Source organism: Lampris incognitus, chromosome 8 (assembly GCF_029633865.1).
Source record: "Lampris incognitus isolate fLamInc1 chromosome 8, fLamInc1.hap2, whole genome shotgun sequence".
Lineage (NCBI taxonomy): Eukaryota > Metazoa > Chordata > Actinopteri > Lampriformes > Lampridae > Lampris > Lampris incognitus.
In genome coordinates, this window is record NC_079218.1 from 51,836,249 (window position 1) to 51,859,376 (window position 23,128).

At 43.4% G+C, this 23,128-nt stretch overlaps 1 protein-coding gene across 1 annotated transcript in view; it reads right to left on the bottom strand.

The window, feature by feature from the left end:
* Positions 1 to 23,128, bottom strand: part of mink1 (misshapen-like kinase 1) — an 88,831-nt gene that overhangs the window by 20,384 nt on the left and 45,319 nt on the right. Inside the window, exons 9-14 of the mRNA XM_056284794.1 lie at positions 20,914 to 20,992; positions 18,415 to 18,590; positions 18,217 to 18,286; positions 6,369 to 6,579; positions 1,697 to 1,804; positions 1,063 to 1,149 (exon numbers count right to left, since the gene is read on the bottom strand). Of these exons, the coding sequence (XP_056140769.1) occupies positions 1,063 to 1,149; positions 1,697 to 1,804; positions 6,369 to 6,579; positions 18,217 to 18,286; positions 18,415 to 18,590; positions 20,914 to 20,992 (731 nt within the window). The remainder of the gene's footprint in view (positions 1 to 1,062; positions 1,150 to 1,696; positions 1,805 to 6,368; positions 6,580 to 18,216; positions 18,287 to 18,414; positions 18,591 to 20,913; positions 20,993 to 23,128) is intronic.

The following is a 23,128-nucleotide window of genomic DNA, read 5'->3' on the forward strand; positions in this document are numbered from 1 at the left end:
CCCCCCCCAAAATTTTTTAGCACCAGCCGCCACTGGTCCCTACACTGCAAGTTGTTTTGAATGTCTGAAAGTCATTTTATTCATCTTTTTTGCCATGGTGCATCACAGCCAGTGGGGTCTCCCAAACTTGGCTTCTTCTTCTTCCTCTTTCGGCTTGTTCCTTGTTTCTCAGGGGTCGCCACAGTGGATTTTTGCCCTCCATAGCTTTCTGTCTGACGCACCCCTCTCCCGCAGTCAAACCCTCCTCAACCTGGTCTCTCCATCTTTTCCTCGGTCTTCTTCTTTTTCTTTTGCCAGGTATTTCCAGGTCCAAAACCTTCTTTTCTACATCGGACCTGGAAATACCTGGCAAAAAACGAAGAAAAAAAAAGAGGCACATTCATAATGAATTTAGCAATTTTAACTGAAAGGGGTAAACACTATAAACCTGACTGACCTTTTCCCTTTTAAAAAAATGGAATAGTTCAGGAAATGGAAATGTTATGAAGTAGAAGACACACAGGAATAAAAACGCCATGGAGGGGCAGTGTTTCTCTCCTCAATATTCTCAGTTTTTCAGTGCCTCTCCTGTTGCTGAGACGTCACACATCCAGTGGTTTATTTTACCTGCAGCAACAATCTCTCAATGAAACCTTGATATCCAAAAATTAAGACGGTTGGGTTTATTTTGTTTGGATTAATATTTGAGATGAAGGCTGCATCCCGACTCTGCACCATACAGAGTACATATACTGACTGTTTGTCCTTTTCTTTAATCAAAGTAAAAACTGCCACCCGTAAAGAAGAAGGAAAAAAAAAACTACTCCAGCTCTGCTCACACTGAAGCCAATTACTAAAAAATACAGGTACACTTGACTGTTATAGTCCAGTGTGTTGAGTTTAGATAAAATGAATTGTTGTCAACAGCTCCATTTTCAGAGGAGACACACAGTACATACAAGGGCCAATCATAAAATCAGCTTCTTTTGTGTTGAAAGACGATAGTGAGGAGGAGGAGGAGGAGTAGGAGAGGGTTACTGAAGCCAGGAACAAAGCACCAGAAGAGGAGTAGTGGGAAATTACCATGAGCAGTGCCTGCTCCTGAAGCAGCTGCTGCTGAAGGATCTCGAGCTGCCGCTGCTCTTCTTCTAGTTTGTGCCTGATGAACTCCTGAGGAGACGTGAAGGATGTCAGAATGAGAGCAACAGACATACAACAGATGGGCAGAAATGTAGAGGAACGTCATTCCTGTATAGAATATGGGTAGGCCACAGATTCGGTGTGACCCATTCACCATGACGGAACGCTTGTCAGTAGGTGGTACTCACAAGTTGTCATGACTAAATCTTGTGGTGTTCTACTAAAATCATACAGCACTGAAAGAGAACTGAAATTCACGGTGACAGAATATTTACTAACACCGGTAATAGTAAGAGTCAAATACAGTTATCAAACTAACATGAAATTAATACTAAGTGATTGTATAATGACTGTAAAATGCCAGACTCTGGGTTACCAAGGGAAGGAAGAAAACGGCACAGGAGATGTAGAGAGCTCACCCACAGAAAACTCATCTCTGAACAAAAACACTAATTTAGATCCTTGCTGCTATGGCAACCCACTCGTGGAATTTCACTGCCAGAGAGGCTTACGCAGCATCACAGACACGCCCACACCTCTCACCGGTTACAGTCCTGCATCTCCTGTGGTTGGTTACCTGCTCCCTCTCGGCCAGCCTCCTGTCCTCCTCTCTCCTCATATCGTCAAGTCTCCGATGAGGACCTTTTTCTTGCTGCCTCACCATCTCCCGCTCTTTTCTCTGTTGCTAGGAGGAAAGGGTGACAGGAGAAAGGAATGAGCACAGTGGCCATGTTAACAACATAAGGGAATTTATAAGATACCTTGTTTATGAGCAAATATTCCCTTGTACAGAGGGCTGGAAAAACACAAAATAAAGCAGAGATAGCAGGACACACACTTTCTGCAGTCTCATCATTTTCTGAGTGTATTGACTTGATTCAAACACTTGGGGCAGTTTGACCAAGACAGGAAACACAAGAAGAGCAGTTATATCTGCCATTTAAAAAAGGACATAAAATAACTCTTAAGGGGCTTGTCCTTTGTTATCAAAACCTTCTTTCATACGAAGATCCTGGTATTTTACTTGGTTTCAAATTGTGAGTTTTGATTAAACCTTGTTTCATGCAAAGTTGATTCCAGCTTTTTCATGGAAACCCCCCTTTCACACACACTCAGTGAATCCTTAAGCCTGGGCACACCAGGCATGGACGAGGTGCGACAGATCTGTGTCTCCATTAGAGATCAGCAGCGCCATGCCCGCACCACTTCAGCTGATTATAATGGATGCAACCTGCTGTGGTAGACATGTCATGCCACATCCGTGCCTGGTGTGGCCCAGGCCTTACTTAGTCACATCAAACCCTGTCTTGCACTATGATCCCCCCTGTAGAGTCACCTTGTTTATTTTGAGCTTGAAAAGTAGATGGACTAGATCATTCTTATGCATTTGTTTTTTACTTTGTATATTCTTAGTATTTACTCATTTAAAAACAACTTCTCTTCCCATAACACATTTCTTCTGATATTTACAGATTAGGAACTATGCTCATCAGTGTGTGCCCAACTTTGAGTCTCTCCCTGAAGGAAAAATGATTTATAAGTTTTGTTGGGCCCACCCGAGTCCAAAACAATTGGTCTCAGACTTTGTAAATATATTTTTGAACAACTGAATTATGCCACACACTCTGGAAAATGCCTGGGAGGAGGAACTGGGTATACAGATTAGGGATGATGTTTGGGAGAAGGGCCTTAACAGGACCCGATCTTATTCTATTAATGCTAAGCATCAATTAATCCAATTCAAGGTGATACACAGGCTTCATTATTCAAAAACTAAATTGCACGGAATCTTTCCAACCATTTCCTCTCTATGTGATTGATGTAAATCTGTAGAAAGCTCTCTGACCCACTTTTTCTGGGCATGCACAAAACTGTATGATTTTTGGTGTGACATATTCAAGTGGTTCTCTGACATGTATGGCCATGTGTTTGAACCTGATCCAGATATTGCACTATTTGGGTTTTCTCGTCCCCTCCTAAACCACAGTGTCTCCGTGCAAAGCACTATAATGTATGGGAGGGTAATTGCAAAGAAAGTAATTTTAAGGCACTGGAGGTCAGATACTGTGCACCTCAGTTTAAGACCTGGTTAACTGAGCTCACTGGTATATGACATATGGAGGAAGTTCGATGTTGCATGATGGCCAATTTTCTGATATATGGCAGCCATTTCTGGGTCACCTTGCTCAGTTTGATGCTGAACCTGGCCAGCAACAAAATACAGAGTGCCGTCCACCTCTCATTGAGTGCTTGTGCTAAAACGTGTTGTGCTAGTGATGCAGCAGTATAATTAATTATTTTCCTTAAATACGCCCTGTTTCTTTTTTGTCCTTTGTTTCTTTCTTTTTTTTGTTTTTTTGTTTTGTTTTGATGTGGGTTTCTGTTTTCTGTACTGTACAGTACTATGGAAAAGAAAAGGAAAATGTTTAAAGAATAATTCTTTTATTTTTGGGTAAAAAGTGCATCTTGCTGTGGTGGTCTGCACCGCAGGTTCCTACAGTCAGCAATATGGATATCATAGATATCATTGGCCCTTCTCGCTCTGGAGAAACTGACTCATGATCTCAACCATGAATCAGACAAATTCTGGAGACTCTGGAGGCCTTTGCACTCCTTCCTGCAGGGACTTTGACCCACTTGTCTCTCCCTGGAGGGTGGTGGCTGATTGCTCTACCGGTTTTGTGCTCTTTGCTTGCTTCCTGTTGTGTTCTTGTGAAGTTGATTCATACTTATTGCCGTGGCTATTTTTCATTTATTTATCTATTTTTATTCTACTTGTTTTTCCATTCAATATAACTTTTACATATTGCAGCGTCTGTTGTTGATTTTGGGGTGGGATTTTTCTGTTTTGTGCATTTTTTTGTTGCTGTTTGTGAGGTTTTTGTTTAAATTTGAAATTCAATAAAAAAAATTAGGTTTATGGATGTGGTGAGAGAGGACATGCAGGTGTTTGGTGTGACAGAGGAAGATGCAGAGGACAGGAAGAGATGGAAATGGATGAGCCGCTGTAGTGACCCCCTTACGGGAGCAGCCAAAAGTAGTAGTAGTACTAGTAGTCGTAGTGCAGTGACAATAATTACCACAGTGAAACTGATTATAGCATGGTAAAAGAAAAGGCTACAAAGACACACCACCCCCATGTTGTAGACATATCTATAGCTCACCACATGTTGTAACAGAAAGGAAAATTAAAGTCCCCATGAAATAGCATTTGTAGTTGTGTGTTCAATTTATCTCGGCTACAATAATGACCTTAAAAAATTGTACAAACTTAACTACCTCCCATTGCTCAGTAGAACTGAAGATGATCTACACAGGTTGATGAGTTTGCCCATTACTCTAATTGGCAGAGTTAACTGTGTGAAAATGAATATAATACCAAGGTTAAAGTGTTTTTTTCCAGTCCTTGCCCATTCCACTGCCCAAAACTGTTTAAAACCCTCAACAAACATGTTAGACAATTTATATGGTATTGTAAAGTGCCCATGGTATCTATAGAAAAATTAACATGGGATTATAGATGAGGGGGGCCTTCGATTACCCAGTTTTAAAAATTATTATTTGGCAGCTCAGATGCAATTTATTTCATAATTTTTTGATAACTGTCCCCTCCTGGATACAATTTGGATTTAACTCCCTAAAAGAAAAGGTATCCAGTGATTTTATTCATAAGTGGAACTCAAAAATTATATCCAACAGGACAGACAATCCTATATTAAAGCATTTGATTAAAATATGGTGGACTGAAAATTGGACTGTCACTAAAAAGACCTCTGACACAAAATTAACTCATACCCATCACTCTAAACAACAAGATTCTGGAGAATTGGCATCATAAAGGGATCCCGCAATTGGAAGACTGCTACGATAAAGGACTTCTCATGTGCTTTGAACAACTGAAGAGGAAATACGACTTTTCCAACCACACATTCTTCTATCTTCAGCTAAGCTCTTTCCTTAGAACCAACCTGGGCCCTGGAATGACTTTTCCTGTACTTATTGCTGTGGAGAAACTGCTTCATGAGGGAGATGTACACAAATTTATCTCTAAAATGTACTCCTTACTGCTGAATGAGAGCCCAAAGCCAGGTCTGCACAAATCCAGTGAGATGGGAATCAGAGTTGAACATGGCAATTGACGAACAACACTGGTCAGATTTATGTCAAGGCAGTTTTGCCAGCTAACATTAATACCTGGTACAGAATGGTTCACTATAATTTCCTCCATCAACTGTACCTCACCTCACAGAAACTACATAAATCCAAACCTGAATTGTCAGAAATGTGCTTCAGATGTGGTATAGAGGTTGGCTCCTTCCTGCACTGTACCTGGCTTTGTACAAAGGTGAGGCCCTTTTGGCATGACTTTTATGACACCTTGACCAAGATCACAGGAGTTACCTTCCCATTAGATCATGAGCTTTGCTTACAGGGGAATTTCAGAAGTGTCTACATCCTCAACCAATTCCCAAATTAAATTTATGGAAATCGCTTTATGTGTGGCCAGGAAATGCATAACAGTGACATGGAAACCTGATTCCCCTCTTCTAGATGGATGGTGGATAGATAGATGGTCTCTTAGATAGATAGATGGTCTTCAGAAATGGAACAGCTGTATTCCTCTTGAAAAGATCACATATAGTCTTAGAAATGAATTTGGCAGCCTTACCTAGAGTACATAGGCACATCACTGATGCCGACATAGGGATGTGATCATTTCTCATTAGCCAGAATGCCTCTTTAAAGGATATAACGCTGTCTAAGTGCAGTTTCTCTGTATTTCACTGTATGTACTGACTTTTTTCCCCCGTCTTCCGTTTATAGGAAGGGTAGGGATTTTTGTTGTTGTGTGTATTGTGTTCTGTGGTTGTTAAAATGGGTTTGAAAATGAAAAAAAAACGTTTACCAAAATGAAACTGCAAGATGGGATTATCTTCCTGACCCTAGAAGGCCCCATCACCCACTGAGGTGGGCCAAAGGTTATATAAGAAGAAAGTCCAAAACCGCCTCTCCCTCTTAGCTAAATCACTTATTCAAATGTCCTTGTTCTGAAGCTCTGTATCCGAACTATCTGAACCTCTGCATCCCAAACATTCTTACTACTGACCATTATTTATTTTTTTTGCATTTAAATGCTAATTTCTAAAAGCTCTGGTCTAGTACCATTCTTAGTGCTTCCAAAGCAGTAGCTGTGGAATTCAAGAAGCAAAGCAGTTATGACAAAGTTAATTCTCTGAATGAAACATTACCTCCTCAAGGCGGCGGCGCTGTTCCTTCTGTTCCTCAATTCGTTTCTGTCGGTCATGTAGTAGCTGCCTCTTGTGTTCCTCAGGATCCCTCCGCTGAGCAGCCAGCTGGGCCTGTTGTCTCTTAAGAGCCTCTGAGCGCTCTTTGTTCTCCTGCTGCAGACGCAGGAAGTCTCGTCTCAAGGTGGACTCACCAGGCACGTTGAGGATTGAGCTATTAGTCCGAATTGAGCAGGTAAAATGTGGAGAAGAGGAAGGACAGGGAGGCATATTTGTCATGTGTGATATTGGGCTATACAAATAAAACTGAATTGACAATTATCCCAAAGCAGTACTGGACCGAGACTCAGAATCAGAATCATGTTTATTGGCCATGTAGGTTTGCACATACATGGAATTTGACTCCGGTTTCATGGCTCTCTTATTGTAATTAACATAGAATAAAAACAATGCTGAGATAGACATTAGCAGGTTACTTACACAAATGCCTAAGGTAGATGGACATGACAGAGCATACCAGTATACCTACAATGTACAGTACAGTATATGTAAAATGGCTGATTTATTGCCAGTATCCCCCCCCCCTTTTTTTCACCCCAACTGTATCCACCCAATTACCCCACTCTTCCGAGCCGTCCCAAACTCTTTTCCAGCCCCTCTGCCAATCCGGGGAGGGCTGCAGACTACCACATGCCTCTTCCGATACATGTGAGTCACCAGCTGTTTATTTTTACCTGACAGTGAGGAGTTTCGCCAGGGGGACGTAGCACGTGGGAGGATCACGCTATTCCCCCCAGTCCCCCCCCCCCTCAAATGGGCACCCCCGACCGACCAGAGGAGGAGCTAGTGCAGCGACCAGTACACATAACCACATCCAGCCTCCCACCTGCAGACACAGCAAATTATGTCTGTACGGAACGCCAACCAAGCCGGAAGTAACACAGGGATTCAAACTGGCGATCCCCGTGTTGGCAAGCAACGGAATAGACAGCCACGCCACCCAGACGTCTGACTTATTGACAGTGTTAAATGTTAATTTGAATGACAGCCTGTGGAAAGAAACTGTTTTTATATATCTGGTTGTTTTGAGGTACAGTGCTCTGTAGCGCCTGCCAGAGGGGAGTTGGTGGAACAGGTTGTGACCAGGGTGTGATGAGTCTGCAGTGATGTTGCCTGCCAATTTCTTGAGGCTGGAGGTGTATAAGTCCTGAATGGAGGGCAGGTTGGCACCAATGATTTTCTCTGCAGACCTAACTGTGCATTATAGTCTGTCCCTGTCCTGTTTGGTGGCTGAACCAAACCAGTGATGGATGTGCAGAGGACAGACTGGATTATTGCAGTGTTGAACTGAATCAACAGTTCTTGAGGCAGGTTGAATTTCTTGAACTGTCAAAGAAAGTAAATCCTCTGCTGGGCCCTTTTTACTATTGTGTCTAGTATATTGGATGCCCACCTTAGGTCCTGGGAGATTGTGGAACCCAGATATCTGTAGGTTTTAACCGTAGACATCGTGCTGTTGAGTATGGTGGGGGGGCAGTGTCGGGGGACTCCTCCTGAAGTCCACTGTCATCTCCACTATTTCAGCATGTTCAGCTCCAGGTTGTTATGGTTGCACCAGAGGGCCAGCTGATCAACCTCCTGTCTATATGCAGACTTTTCACCATCCCAGATAAGGCCAATGATGGTTGTGTCATCCGCAAACTTCAGGAATTTAACCGACAGGTCACCTGAGGTGCAGTGATTTGTGTAGAGGGAGAAGAGTAGAGGGGAGAGCACACATCCCTGGGGGGCGCCAGTGCTGACTGTCCGGGTGCTGGATGTGATTTTCCCCAGCCTCACCAGCTGCCTCCTGCCAAGCAGTTTTTAATCCACTGGCAGATGGGGGCTGGTACAGTGAGATGGGGGAGTTTGGAGTGGAGGATATCTGGGACGATGGTGTTGATTGCTGAGCTGAAGTCCACAAACGGAGGCCTTGCATATGTCCCTGGGGAGTCGAGGTGCTGGAAGTTGTAGTGCAATCCCATGTTGACTGCATCATCCACTGACCTGTTTGCTCAAGAGGCAAAATGCAGGGGATCGAGCAGGGGGCCTGTGATTTTTCAGGTGGGCCAACACCAGTCTCTTAAAGGATTTCATGACCACAGACGTTAGGGCAAGGGGCCTGTAGTCATTTAATCCTGTGATAGGGGGTTTCTTGGGGACCGGGATGATAGTGGAGCTCTTGAAGCAGGAAGGGACTTCACACAGCTCCAGTGATGTGCTGAAGATCAATGTGAAAATGGGGGCCAGCAGGTCAGCACAGACGTTAAGACAGGAGGCTGACACACCATCTGGGCCTGGCGTCTTCCTGGTCTTCTGTCTCTGGAAGAGCTGGCGCAAATCCTCAACACAGATTCTGAGTATGGGTGGGGGTTCAGTGGGGAAACGAGAGTGGCCGGCAGGGAGTGCAGTTGGTTGTGTATTGTGGCTAGAGAAGGTGAGGGGTGTGAAGGTTTGCTTTTCAAACCTGCAGTAAAACCCATGGCATGGCCATCAGCCAGTTGATGGTTACCTGCAGTGTGGGGGGATGGTCTCCTGTAGCTGGTTAAGTTTCATTTAGAGAGAACGAAATAAGATATATACTTTATTAATTCCCGTGGGGAAATTCATCCTCTGCATTTAACCCATCCTAGCCATGTAGCTAGGAGCAGCTTAAACATTTATTTGGGAAGGGACAATGTACATGAATCAACATTTGAAACAAATGTAATGTACCCGAGTTAGCTAATAGGCTAGTTTCCATCGGCAGTCCCTTTGCCTGATGTTGTTAGGCATCCTAGGATAATAAAATAGTACAAAAAAATAACCACAATATAATGTAAAATACAAGGGCAAACAAACAAGAAAATATATACAGAATATACAAATAATGAAGAAAAAGATAATAATAATATGGAAAATAATATATATAAAAAAGCAGACATACAACACAACTAATGTACAATACAGTTAAACATGTTAAGGTGTGTGCAAATAGCATCAATGTTGGCATTTATGTTTATTTAGATCCCCATCAGCTGTTACCCAAGGCAACAGCTATTCTTCCTGGGGTCCACATTGACATTGTTGGTTCTTAATAAGCCATTTCTTGACATTACAGTTAAATTAATAATAGGATGGGGACTCTCTAATTGATTGTGGTAGAGAGTTCCATTGATGTGATACTCTAAAGGAGAAGACGGCCTAGCTAAATGCAGTTCTCCTGAGTGGGATTGTGCGGTCCCCTGGTATCAGTTGAATTGCTCAGCGATTCTGGCGTGTATACCCAGTGCTAGATCGAAATAATTGTTAACTTTACAGAGGAATAAATACACAGTGAGGCATCAGTTCTTCTCTTACCGGGGTCAAACGTAGAAAGAGGAACTTTATTGACTGATGCACTGTTATATACGCACAGACCACATGTCAATCTCAGTGCATTTCATTGGCGGTTGTCATTGTCTGTCACAGAGTACCCGTATGTAGATTTACTTCAACAATTGAGAGCACCCATTTCATATATGTCAACACCCCCACTTGCTCGCATATTGCTCATCTTCTTAACTCAAAACATTATAAGGTTTTCTACCTTGCATCATGTAACCTTTCACTTACATGGTTACTCTCCAAACATAAACTTTGCAAACTTAACCATCTTCAATTTTGTTACAGGTTTCGTCATCACATCTGCTACCCTACTATCTCTCTGTATTTTCTGGCATCACCCAACATTTCTCCATTGTTAGTGTAGTTCAATTTTTGTTCACAGGGTGTTGCTCTTGGTTTACAATCTTGCATGTCAAATCTTTCTAGCATTTTTTCCACATACCTCTACTGTGACATTTTCACATTTATCACACTGGTCAAAATTGATACCAAGAAAATGTTTCAATTTACCCAAGTCTTTCATCTTGAATTTTGCTGTGAGCATCTCCTTTACAATCTTCAGTGCATTTTCATCACTGGCAGCAATAACCAAGTCATCAACCCATATTATAATTATCACTTTCTCATTTTCTGTTACCCTTGTGTAAACACAATGATCAGCTGGATTTTGCAAAAACTCATTTTTGTTCAGATACTCACGCAACATTTTGTTCCAGTTCCTGCCTGACTGTTTTAACCCATATAATGGCTTTTCTAGCTTATACACCAACTTTTCATTTGTACTGGATTTCACCTCGTAACCCTCTGGTTGTTCCATGAAAATCTATTGGTGCATGCAAGTAGGCAGTTTTGACATCCATCTGATGTAAAATCAGGTTTTCCTGCACTGATTTTTGCATCAATACTCTGATACTAGTAAAGTTAGCAGTAAGAGAAAATTTCTCCTCATAGTCTACACCCATCTTTTGACTGTATCCCTTAGCTACATAACGTGCCTTGTATTTGTCAGATCAGTCAACATTGTTCTTAATTGCAGATACCCATCTACCCCCCACTGCATTCTTACCCTCAGGTAAGTTGGTCAGGGTAAATGTGTCATTTTCTCTGAGCGATTGCATTTTGTCATCCATTGTATTAATCCATTCCTTTGAGTTAGTTGAGGTTACTGCTTCCCTGAATGTTAGGGGTACATTACACATCAGTCTGTAACAGTAATCTATGTTCATCAGTACCTGATCATCACTCTCCTCATCAGATACATATTCACTTAAATAACCTGGTTTCTTCCTCACTCTAGAAGAGTATCATGTAGGCTCATGGCTGGGCTCGCCCGTCTGTGTTTGGCTGTTCATCTCTGGCCTAGTTACTGGGACCTGGCACTGAGTACATCCTGGACTCACATCAGTATTTTGCCTGGTCTTGCTAGCCCTATTCTGCACCTCGAAGACATCGTCATCAGGTATCATGTCAGTCTGTGTCTGCTGCTCTGCAATCGTTTTTGTCACAAACTTAACCAGTCTGTGTTTCTGCACTTTGCCATTGTCAGGATAATAGCCCATGTAGGCTGGGCTATTCTTGTCGTACCCGATAAAGATTCCTTTCTCACACCTCGAGTCTAGTTTTCTCTTGTCATGCTTATAGGCATAACACACTGACCCAAACTTTTGCATCCTAGAAATGTTAGGCCGTTTTCCTGTCAACATTAAGTAAGGCGTCTGTTTTGTGCGATCGCAAAAGCATCTGTTCCTCACTACAGCTGCTGCCTGCACTGCATAGGTCCAAAACACTTTTGGCAACTCGCTCTCTATTAGCATACACCTTGCCATGTCAAACAGGGTTCGCCAGTTTCGCTCAGCTGTACCATTCTGGTGTGGTGAGTATGGTGCTGAGGTCTCATGCCTAATTGAATTTCTGCTGAGTAGTGCCTGGTAATTCTTTCCCATGAATTCTGTACCATTGTCAGATCCGACACATTTAATTTTCCCGTATGGGGCTGTGTCAGCAAGAAACTTCTCTGTTGCTTGCATCGTGTCATTCTTATTTTTTAGAAAGTACACGAACACTGCACTGGAATAATCATCAGTGAATGATAACGCAAACCCATACCGGCCTCTGGGTCTATTGGTCCCACTAGATCTGTGTGTACCAACTCTAGAGCTGCTTTGGCTCTCACATCAGGCTCCCTATTCCTAGTTTGGATATAATTCCCTGAGTGCACACTTCGCAATGTAGGGTAGGTTTGTCTACTTTGCCCTTGATTGTCATACCATCAACAACATTTTCTAATTTCTGAATATCATCGTAATTACAGTGCCCTAGAACCTCATGCCATGTCTGTATATCAAAACACGCTTTACATTGGTCATCACATTCATCATTTACTGTGTGCAAGTAGTACAGTCTGTTATGCTCATGAATGTGGAATTGTGTACCGTCTCTGTCTCTATTTCCTTTCTTGAAGATTACGGTCGCTCTGCTGGCAGTAGCCGCTTTCACAGAAAAGATGACCTGCGGGTATGGGGGGATGCACAACGCTCGTCTCAGCGTCGTGTTGTGGCGTCGTCCTCTGCTGTCGATCAAGCACACCTCCGCGTCTCCTCTGCGCTTTGCGATTCCGTTGCTCCTTGTGCCATCAGTCAACTCCACACAGTTTGTCTCGGCCTGGAACCTGTCGTCGAATTTCTTGAACTTTGCTGTATCCGTGATGATATGTGAAGTTGCTCCCGTGTCCACCATCAGACCTCTCATCTTGACACCGCGCCCTGGCTGGATCTCCACGTCCCCGCCATTCGTCAGGAATGCATATGCCTTGTTGCTCGCCTCCTCGGACACTTGTCGCGCGTCGTCCCGCCGCTGTCTCCGTCTGCAGGTTGCGCCCCGATGTGTGGTGCTTTTGCACCGACTACACCACTGCTTGCGTTGACATGCTCTGGCTTTGTGTCCTTTCAGCCCACATCTGAAGCACACTATGTCCACACTCTCGGCTCCCCGATCACCAGCACTCGCCAGAGTGTGTCTTGCACTCGGCTGCACCCGCGCCTTCATGACGTTGTCGCCGGGTGCTATTGCACACATTTTCTCAGTGTCCTCGTAGCTCCGTAGTTTTGTTTTGAATTCGGCAAAAGGCATTGTCACATCACTCTGCGTGACATGAATAGCGAACGGTTTGCATGATTCTGGTAGTCCCTTCAAAATCATTGCTATTGACAGCCCATCACTGTGTCTCACCAGCATTTCTCAATGTGGTGCTGGCTGTCTCTGCGCATAGAACGTGTTCAGTCACACTCTAACTGCTCGACTTTTGAAGTGAAGACAGTTCTGTATACAGGCTAATTATACGCGGCTTCCCTTTACCCGCATAATAGTGTCTCAGAATTTTCAGCGCTTCCCGCCCATCGTCAGCTGCTTCCCGCATTACCAGCAACAAACTTTTATCATCCAGAAACTGGATTAGCTCCGCATAGACCTCGGCATTTTTCGCTTCATCTACTGCCCGTCCATCATCGTCGGTAGGCTCATTTAAAATAGTGTCCTTTAGCCCTTGTAACCGAAAATGGCCCAAAAATTTCGTCTCCCACAGTTCATAGTTATTTTCATCTCCGTCAAAGACTAGTCGAGACCAACGGCTACTCAAACTTTCCATCCTGGGTCTTTCGCCCCTGCTATTTGACTCAGCGACCCTTCTACTCATGATGCTAGCATGCTAACTGACACACGCGGTACGTTGCGATATTTCTCTCGGTGGCAAATCGCTTGATAACTATCTCTGGGTAACTCTGGGCCCATAACCTGTTGTCAGAGTTGAATTGCTCAGCGATTCTGGCGTGTATACCCAGTGCTAGACCGAAAGAATTGTTAACTTTACGGAGGAATAAATACACAGTGAGGCGTCAATTCTTCTCTTACTGGGGTCAAACGTAGAAAGGGGAACTTTATCACTGATCTAAAAAAAAAGACTGGATCGAGCAACTCGCGATATGAAGTGAAGCCAGCATGGGTGACTTGGCTGCCATCTTAGGTAGACCAAGAAGCGATCAAATTGCATTAGAATTGCCAGCTAAAATGTTGAGTTGCGGCGCATACCAGTGCTCTAACCGCACAGGGTCGAAAAAAAGTGGCAATTCAGATAATATAACATTTCACAAGTAAGTACTTTTTTATTTGACTCTTGCATTTAAGATGCCATAGCAACTGCTGTTTTAAGATGCCTTGATTTGAGTCCGCGGTGGTGTAGCGGTCTAAGCATCGGCTTTGTGTCGATGCAGTTGCCCACTGGGGACCGGGGTTCGCGCCCCGGTCTTGCCAGATCCGACTATGGCCGGACTCGATGAAGCAGCAATATTGGCAACGCTGTCTTCGGGAGGGGGGCGGAGTCGGCTTGTGTTCGTCACATGAATGCGTCTCTGGGTGTGTCGGAAAAAAACAGTGGTTCGGCCTGGAGTCGCCTTGTCACGAAAGTGGCGAGGCGTCTCCTTCGAGACTGCCGGCCGGAGAGATGCAGTTGGCGAACGCACGCAGTACGAGGGTGGGTGTTTGAATTAAAATAGGGGTCGATTGGCCACTAAATTGGGAGAAAAGGGGAAAAATCTGAAATAAATTTATGAAAAAAAAGATGCCTTGATTTGGCAACGTGTTTTTCCCGAGCTGGTTCCTCAGACGAGTGCGTGAAAGAATGACTCAGAGCGTGCCGCTCGCGAGGGAGAGAGCGGTGCGTCCTGGCTTCATCAGGCCGTTGCTCGCCATCGCTGCAACATGCTAGGTCGCTACCTAAGAAAATGACAGTATACTAAGCTACTTTACAATCACCTATATGTGCAAGCAAGACTATAAACCTTCCAATGAGTCTGTTGTTTGTAAACAACAGAGTCTCATATTCTCATGTTCTGCAATCATGATCTTACATTTACATTTAGAAGTTTTGTCAGCTGTTATCGCAGCTTCTTGCCAGCTAGCTTTGCAGTGCATTCTTTGCCAGGATGATGCAGTCGTATCTTGCAATAATTACAAGATTACTTTTATAAGATTAAAAACATGATTATCCGTGACAGCAGTGTCGAACATGTGAGGAGCCAGCTCGGGGATTTTTTTTGACAAATCAAGGCATCTTAAATCAGCAGTTGCTATGGCATCTTGAATGCAAGAGTCAAATAAAAAAGGGTACTTACTTGTGAAATGTTATATTATCTGAATTGCCACTTTTTTTCGACCCTGTGCAGTTATAGCACTTGTATGCGCCGCAAGTCGGCATTTTAGCTGGCAATTGCAATGCAATTTGATCGTTTTTTGCTCTACCTAAGATGGTGCCAATCAAGTTCAATTGGCCTTCATAAATTGGTGGCACGGAATTATGGGCTGCGCGATCCAGTCTTCTTTTTTTTTTGAGATCAGTGAACTTTATTGACTGATGCACTGTTATATACGCACAGACCACATGTCAATCTCAGTGCATTTCATTGGCTGTTGTCATTGTCCATCACACAGTACCCGTATGTAGATTTACTTCCACACTTGAGAGCATCCCCTCTAGCTACACCTCTAATAGCTCTATTTATGGTAGATTTGAAGTTGATGAAGCTGGACAGAGGAGGAGGAGTTAAACCATGCATGATCTTATAAACTAGGCAGACATTTTTGTATTTGATGAGGCTTTCCCAACTAAGTAGATTATATTTTTTTAGAATATGGCAATGATGAAAAGTGACCGGTTTCCTGTCTAAGGTTTTGAGGGCTTGTTTGTATAATGATTCCAGTGGTTTTAATGTTGTAGAGTTTGTGTTAGACCAGCTTAACAGACAATAGGTGATATAGGAAACAACCACTGAGTGGAAGTATATCTTTACAGCCTCAGTTGAGAGGAAGTCTCTGGTAAACCTGAAATTTGCTAGACTAAACTTTACTTTATTGCAGACCCTTTTTATGTGGTTTTTGAAGCTGAGGTTTGAATCTATGTGTACTCCCAAGTATTTGTATTCTGAGACAACTTGTAGTCTCTCTCCCTGGGTGAGAATATCTTGCTCAACATTTATGCTATTGCCTTTTAAGAAAAACATACAAACTGCTTTTGAAACGTGCAACTGCAGACAACATTGGTTAAGCCAGGATGTGACATTCAACATAACATTTAACTTGATTGCTACCTCTTCCGTGGTTTTACCATGAGAAGAAAAAAAAACTATCATCAGCATACATTAAGATGTCACATTTTCTACACACAGAAAGCAGATCATAAATGTACATGCTGAATAGGATTGGACCCAGTATAGAGCCCCGTGGGAAACCAGTTGATAGATCTAGAGAATTAGATGTATAATTATCGATTTTGACAAGCTGGGAGCAAGACGAAAGGTAGGATCTAATAAGGTTGGCAAATTCTGTGGAAAGATTGAAATTGAGTAGTTTATGCAGCAGAATGTTATGAACAATGGTAACGAATGCTTTACGTAGATCAAGGAACATGGCCCCTACAGCCTTGCCTTCGTCCATTTACGCCTTATCTTTTTCTATGAAATAGCATGTAGCCGTTTCTGTTGAGTGATTATTCCTGAATCCAAATTGCATTGGGTGCAGTGGGGTGCAGTGGAAGGAGCTATTGTTGAGTAATTGTTGGTAATGTCTTTCAAACCACTCCAGACTGATAGGTTGTTGCCAGAAAGCCTGTTTTTCGACTTTTCAGAGTAGCACCCTTTTGCCACTCTGATCTCTTTCCTGCGTGTATTTTTGGCTTTGTTATACTGGATCCTATATCCACTCCAGTAGGCTTCCTCTTTGGCTTGAAGGAGCTGCCTCTGCTTAACTCAGAACCAGGGCTTACTGTTGTTAAAGGTATGTTGGGCAGCACAGTGGCCCAGTGGTTAGCACTGTTGCCTCACAGCAAGAAGGTCCTGGGTTCAAACCCCAGGCAGTCCCAGGTCCTTTCTGTGTGGAGTTTGTATGTTCTCCCCGTGTCTGCGTGGGTTTCCTCCAGGCACTGCAGTTTCCTCCCACCATCAAAAATACATGTATGTTAGGGTTGATACTGTCTGTGCCTCTGACCAAGGGACCAGGAAGAAATAATTGGAGTTGGTCCCCAGGTGCTGCACAGCGGCTGTCCACTGCTCCTAGCTACATAGCTAGGATGGGTTAAATGCAGAGTGAATTTCATTGTATGTATGTACAAATGACCTGGAGCTGGGCCTGGAGCTCCAGTTTTGACTCATTTCCTCTGGGTGTTCTGGTTTCCTCCCACAGTCCAAAGACGTGTACGTCAGGTGACTCGGCCATATAAAATTGTCCCTAAGTAGGAATGTGTCGGCCCTGTGATGGGATGGCGGCCTGTCCAGGGTGTCCCCCCACCTGCTGCCCGTTGACTGCTGGGTTAGGCTCCAGCATCCCGCAACCCTAACTGGGATAAGCACCTTGGATAATGGATGGTTCATTTCCTCAGTTTTAACCACAGGCTTTGCAGATTTTAGTTTCTGCCTGTAGGTTGGGATAAGATGAATCAGACTGTGATGAGAGACGCCCAGGCCTGCACGGGGGATAGAGCAATAGGCATCTCTTAATACTGTGTAGCAATGATCCAGAGTGTTTTTGTCTCTGGTGGGACATTTAACATGCTGGCTGTATTTTGGCAGTTCATAGCTGAGGTTTGCTCTGTTGAAATCCCTAAGGATAATGAGTAGGGAGTCTGGATATTTTTTTCCATGTTTGTAATTTGATCAGCCAGGTGTTTTAACACCTCTTTAATACAGGCCTGGGGTGGGATATAGACACCAACCAGAGTAAATGATGCAAATTCCCACGGTGAATAGAATGGTTTACAGTCAACGTAAAAGGTCTCCAAATAAGGGCTGCATGATTTCTTCAACACTGACATCTGTACACCAACCTTCGTTTATGTAGGAGCATATGCCACCACCCCATTTTTTCCTCGATAGCTCCGTTTCGCAGTCCGCCCGGAGGAGTTGGAACTGCGGCAGGTGAAGTGTACTGTCTGTGATATGCTCACAAAGCCAGGTTTCAGTGAGACACAGGGCAGCAGATCTGGGAAAGTCTGAGTTTTTCCATTTAGGAGTAGCAGTTCGTCCATCTTCTTGGCCAGAGCGGACGGGAGCGCAGTTCGAAATCCCCGCTGTCGCAGTTTAACGAGTGCTCTGGCTTGCTTACCCCTTTGGTGTCTTCATCGTAGTCCACACAGGGCTGTATCAATCAAGACCTCGGCAAGACTTTCGTTAAAATGTTCAATTAAAGTCGGTAAAAAAGTCTGTTCAGTTTGTCCAGTGGACAGTTCGAGGCTTAAGAGTTCTTCCCTGCTGTATGTGATCAGTGAGTGGGCGCTGGAAACTAAACAAACAAAAACAGAAAAAGAACAAAAGCGCGAAGAACCGAGGTGACCGTCCACAGCGCCATCATCTGAGGTACCAATTTGTTATGCTACATTGACAGGGAAAAGGGGAATTATAATTACCTTGACTCTCTCTCATCCCCACGATTCTCATCTTCCTCATCACTACCGCTGTACTCGTATTCTGTCTCCTCTGGTGGGAAAAAATAAAGATTAAAAAAATTGAAGTCACAACATCACACATACAATCAAAATTACCAAATAAAATCTGGTATGGCTCCCTCGAACTAAGGGTAAACACTTGAGGTCTCATTTGCCTACCTTTCTCTCCCCTTTTCTTGCGCGTACGGTCAATGTGGTCTTTGAGCTGGATCCGGACCTGGCGCTCAGTGGGCTGGTCCCTGATGAAGGAGTGCTTGAGGAGCTGTTCTGTGGACGGTCGGCTGGGGTATGTCTTTACCAGGCAGCCCTCTATGAAGTCAATGAACTTCTTCGACCTAGTAGATGAGATGAATGGTAAGGCAGAAGAGAGGGGAAATGGAAGGGAATGCAGACACAGAACTATTGGCATTTAAGTTGTCAAAGTCTGGCACCGTAAAACCCCTCTAAAATAAATTGCCTTGGGACCAAATATTCTGTTTGGTTAGCAAGGATTTTGTTTATCAAAAGTGGCGTGTGGTTATTGAATTTTGTTTTTTTTTGTCATGCAATGTCTAGACGTGCATGTGATGACAGCCTGGTAGTTTTTTTAATTTCCGAGGGCTGGATGTTAGACGCATCATTGGTCCTCACTGTTATCATTTTCTATTTGCTTTTAGCTTATTTTTCCCATATTCATCACCATAACATGATCATTAAATGAGCATTTCTGAAAACCAATATTCCAAGTCGACTCATAGATTTAATGCAGTGGTTCTCAACCTTTTTGAGTCGCGACCCCCAAGAATAATCAGGTTTGTGTTCACGGCCCCCCATAGCACTGGGACATTTAACTCACAACACCCCAATGCAAACACACCGATCGCTCATAAAGTCTCTGCCCGAGACTGTTCAGGGATTACCGAATGCTACCAAACTCACACAGGAAGACTATTTCTTTGCCCACAGAGCTCGATTTTAGCGTTTCTAGATTTACTGAAATAACAGCACCTCATGTGCACACACACTTTGACTCTCAAACACACTCAGCACAATCTATTCTAAGGCAAATTTAAAAACTGGTACAGGAGATGTAATGTTCCCAGACTAAAACATGTCTTTATGCATGCTCAATAATCCAGGTAAGAAAATCAAAGAAGGTTGAATCAGTTCATCTGGACACAACATTTATTGACAGATACGTTTTACCGCTCATCTAAGTGACCTCTTCCATATAAACTACTGAACCGATCAGTACTTAAGGTTTGACTCTCATCATCCACTAGAGCACAAACTAGGAGTCACCAGGACGCTGTACCACTGAGCTGACAATGTCCCCACCGACACAGTGGCCGGGGAAGGAGAGAAATCCCACATTAAACAGGCCCTGGTTAAGTGTGGTTATCCTAACTGGGGGTTTGTCAAAGCCAGCAAGACGCCCAAACAGTGCACCAGCTGATTGTAGAGAGGAGAAGAACAACAGCTGTCTTAAGCATAAACCAGTGGTGATTCCCTATGTGGCAGGAATGCTGGAAAAACTGAGACGCGTATTTTCCAAACACTGGGTCTCAGTTGCTTTCAAACCCCAAAACATGCTGCATCAGAAGTTGTTCCACCCCAAGGATCAGGTCCCCCGGTACAAACACAGCAATATAGTGTACGTGGTTAAGTGCCAGGAGGATTGTCGTGACTTGTACATCAGGGGAAACTAAACAGACGCTGGCCAAGAGGATGGCAAAACACAGGAGAGCTACCACATCAGGCCAGGACTCCGCAGTCTACATCATCTACAGACCAGGACTCCACAGTCTACAACATCTACAGAACTGGACTCCACAATCTACACCATCTACAGGCCAGTGGCCACTCTTTCAAGGATGAGGATGTGCACATACTTGATAGGGAGGAATGAACGCTGGTTTGAACGGGGAGTCAAAGAGGCCATCTATGTTCAGAGGGAACGACCATCCCTGAACCGATGGGAATTCCCAAATCCTGTGTGAATAGTACACATGGCCATTGAAACTCTAGTTAATGGTCACACACATATTTGCATATGAAACTGGTCGTTGGTTTCGGTCATTATGCCACTGTATAGTTTATAAGGGTGGGATACCTGCAGTCAGTTGAGACTGAAGAGGTCACTTAGATGATGATGAAACATATCTGTCAATAAACGTTGTATCCAGATGAACTGATTCTTTGATACACCTAATACTATTTAGATAAACAAATTATTTCAAGTTACTTAAAGTTTTTAGCTTTGCAAATGTGTGACTATTACATGCAATTTTTTTATTCTCTGTTAAGGATATGTTGCACATGATCTAATAAAGAAGTATGTTGTTTGAGAAAAAAATTATTGTTATGTTGGATTGGCCAAGTGAGTCCCAAAATATGTGCATAAATATTTTAGCAATAACTCTGACGTAAAGTAAAAAGGTGTTTTTGGTTCATTATAGTGAGTACAATGGAACAAATATTAAACAATTGACACATTATGGTAATGAATTACACAGAATTCATGGACGTAATATTCAAGGACTAGGGGGATAGTTCAATGTCTTAATAATACATGTCCTTCTGAACAAAAGGGGAAGAGCAAGGCGCAAGCTAAATAAATATAGCTATGACCTGAAGTAAAACGTGTGTTTCAGGAACCAAAACCAAGAACTCACTCACCACTTCTTGGACTTGAGCTTAGGCGGAGGGTTCCTGGGGATGAGGAAAAGGGCTCTCATAGGGTGCATGTCACACAGAGCTACATGGAAAAAAGGGGCAGGAAAGTTCAGGGATCACTGCAACAACACCAAACATGGATAGGTAGGGTTACAAAATAATTATAATAACAATAGTAATAATAATAACAATAATTAAAAATCAATAAAAAATAATTAATAATACATAAAAATAAAAATAATAATTAAAAATATTATTAATAATAATTAAAAAAGAAAAAACATTGGAAACAAAATAACTTATGGTTGACATGGAATATTCACGTATTACACATTATTTTTGGTAATCGTCACCATAATCACACACACTATGAATCCACATATATGGTTATGGGTCCTGTGATTCAATCTTTCCCACCATCCCAGGCTTATTGTTGCATTAAAAGTAAAAGCGAGGACTGTGAGTCATTGTGCTCCCAGCGTAGGTAGGCCGCTAAACCTGTCTGATTAGCTTAAGAGTTCCCACGGTAAACAGGCTTTTGTTAGGCAGTATCTTGGAAGTATGCAATGTGAGTGAAGCAGGCCAAGGCAAGTGGTGGATTACATGTCACCATGTTCAGTGATAAATTATCTTTTTCAATCCAGTGTAATTCTGGTAAGAGTACTGTCCACTTTGTACAACATATGGTACATTTTCAGCTGTATTACAATGGAACACATGTATAAGTGTAAGCGTAAAACTGAAAATTTGGTACATCTATATGTTTTCAGTAGGCTTATAAATGTGAAATACACATTGACATCACCTGGCCTCTTGAATGTGGGTTCACACACTGCTATGGGTTTTATGCTTTCTACGTCTTTCATTAACAAGTACATTATGGTTAAACTTAAGCAGGAATACGTTAATAAGTTAAACATGACAAAGTGATAGCTGACTGAGTATCCCACAGGCCAATGGAAGCCATGATGAGTAAGCCCGTAGGTCATACCTCCAGAGAGCAAGGCAAGCTCTGAGAAGCCAACTCAATGGTAGGAATAAGATCCAAGCCACATGTATGCCCTACCAGTCATCAGATACCCAGCTGGGACAATAAGCTGGCAACAGGAGGAAATAGGGGCCACAGATGTTGAGACACAAAAACTCACAATGCACAAAGGATTCCTCCCTAAGTCCAGCAGCAAGACTGTATGAGCAGCGAAGAGGGGGGCTGAGGAATGATGAGTGTCAGAGCCACTATCCAGGATGAAACAAGGAGCATCCAAGAGTACATCAGGAAGATTCCCCCCAGGGACAAACTGCTCAGTGAGCACCTCAGGCAGCAGAGGATAGAGGGTGATGAGGAAGAAGAAGAGGAGACATAGTGGAGGACCAAGCCCCTCCATAGGATGTACCATCGGCAGATAGAGGGAGTGGCTGACATCAAGAAATCCTACCAGTGGCTAGAAAAGGCTGGTCTGAAAGACAGCACAGAGGCTCTGATCATGAGAGCACAAGAGCAGGCACTCAACACCAGATCCATAGATGCAGGGATCTACCAAAGAAGACATGAGCCAAGGTGCAGGCTGCACAAAGACGCCCCTGAGATAGTCCAGCACATAGTAGCAGGGTGTAAGATGCAGGCTGGGACAGTATGGAGGCATAACCAAGTGGCCAGGATAGTGTATAGGAACACCTGTGCCCTATATGGACTGGAAGTCCCCAAGTTCAGATGAGAAACACCACCAAAAGTGGTTGGGAACAGCAGAACTAAGGTCCTGTGGGACTTCTAGTTCCAGATGGACAAGAAGGTGCTGGCCAACCAACCAGACATAGAGGTGGGTGACAAAGAGCAGGAGAGCAGTAGTGATAGATGTGGCAATCCTAGCTCACAACTACATCAGATTGAAGGAGTATGAAAAGATAGAGAAGTGTCACGCCCTGTCTGGATAGTTAAGTTATCTTTTGTTTCTCCTAGTGTTCTTTGTCTTTTACTTCCTGTTTTATTTTGATACTCACCTCTTGTCTCGTTTCAGGTCCTTTACTTCCTGCCCTCACGTGTCTCCCTCCTGTGTGATTACCTGCCCTGCCCTAATGTGTTGCACCTGTGTCTCATTGTCTCCCCTCCTCCAGAGTATATAGTCTTAGTGTTCCCTTCCTTCTGTGCCAGTTCGTCTTGTTCCTTGTGACAGCGTTCCAGCATTTTTTTACCTCATTTTTATTAAAAGGACTGATTTTT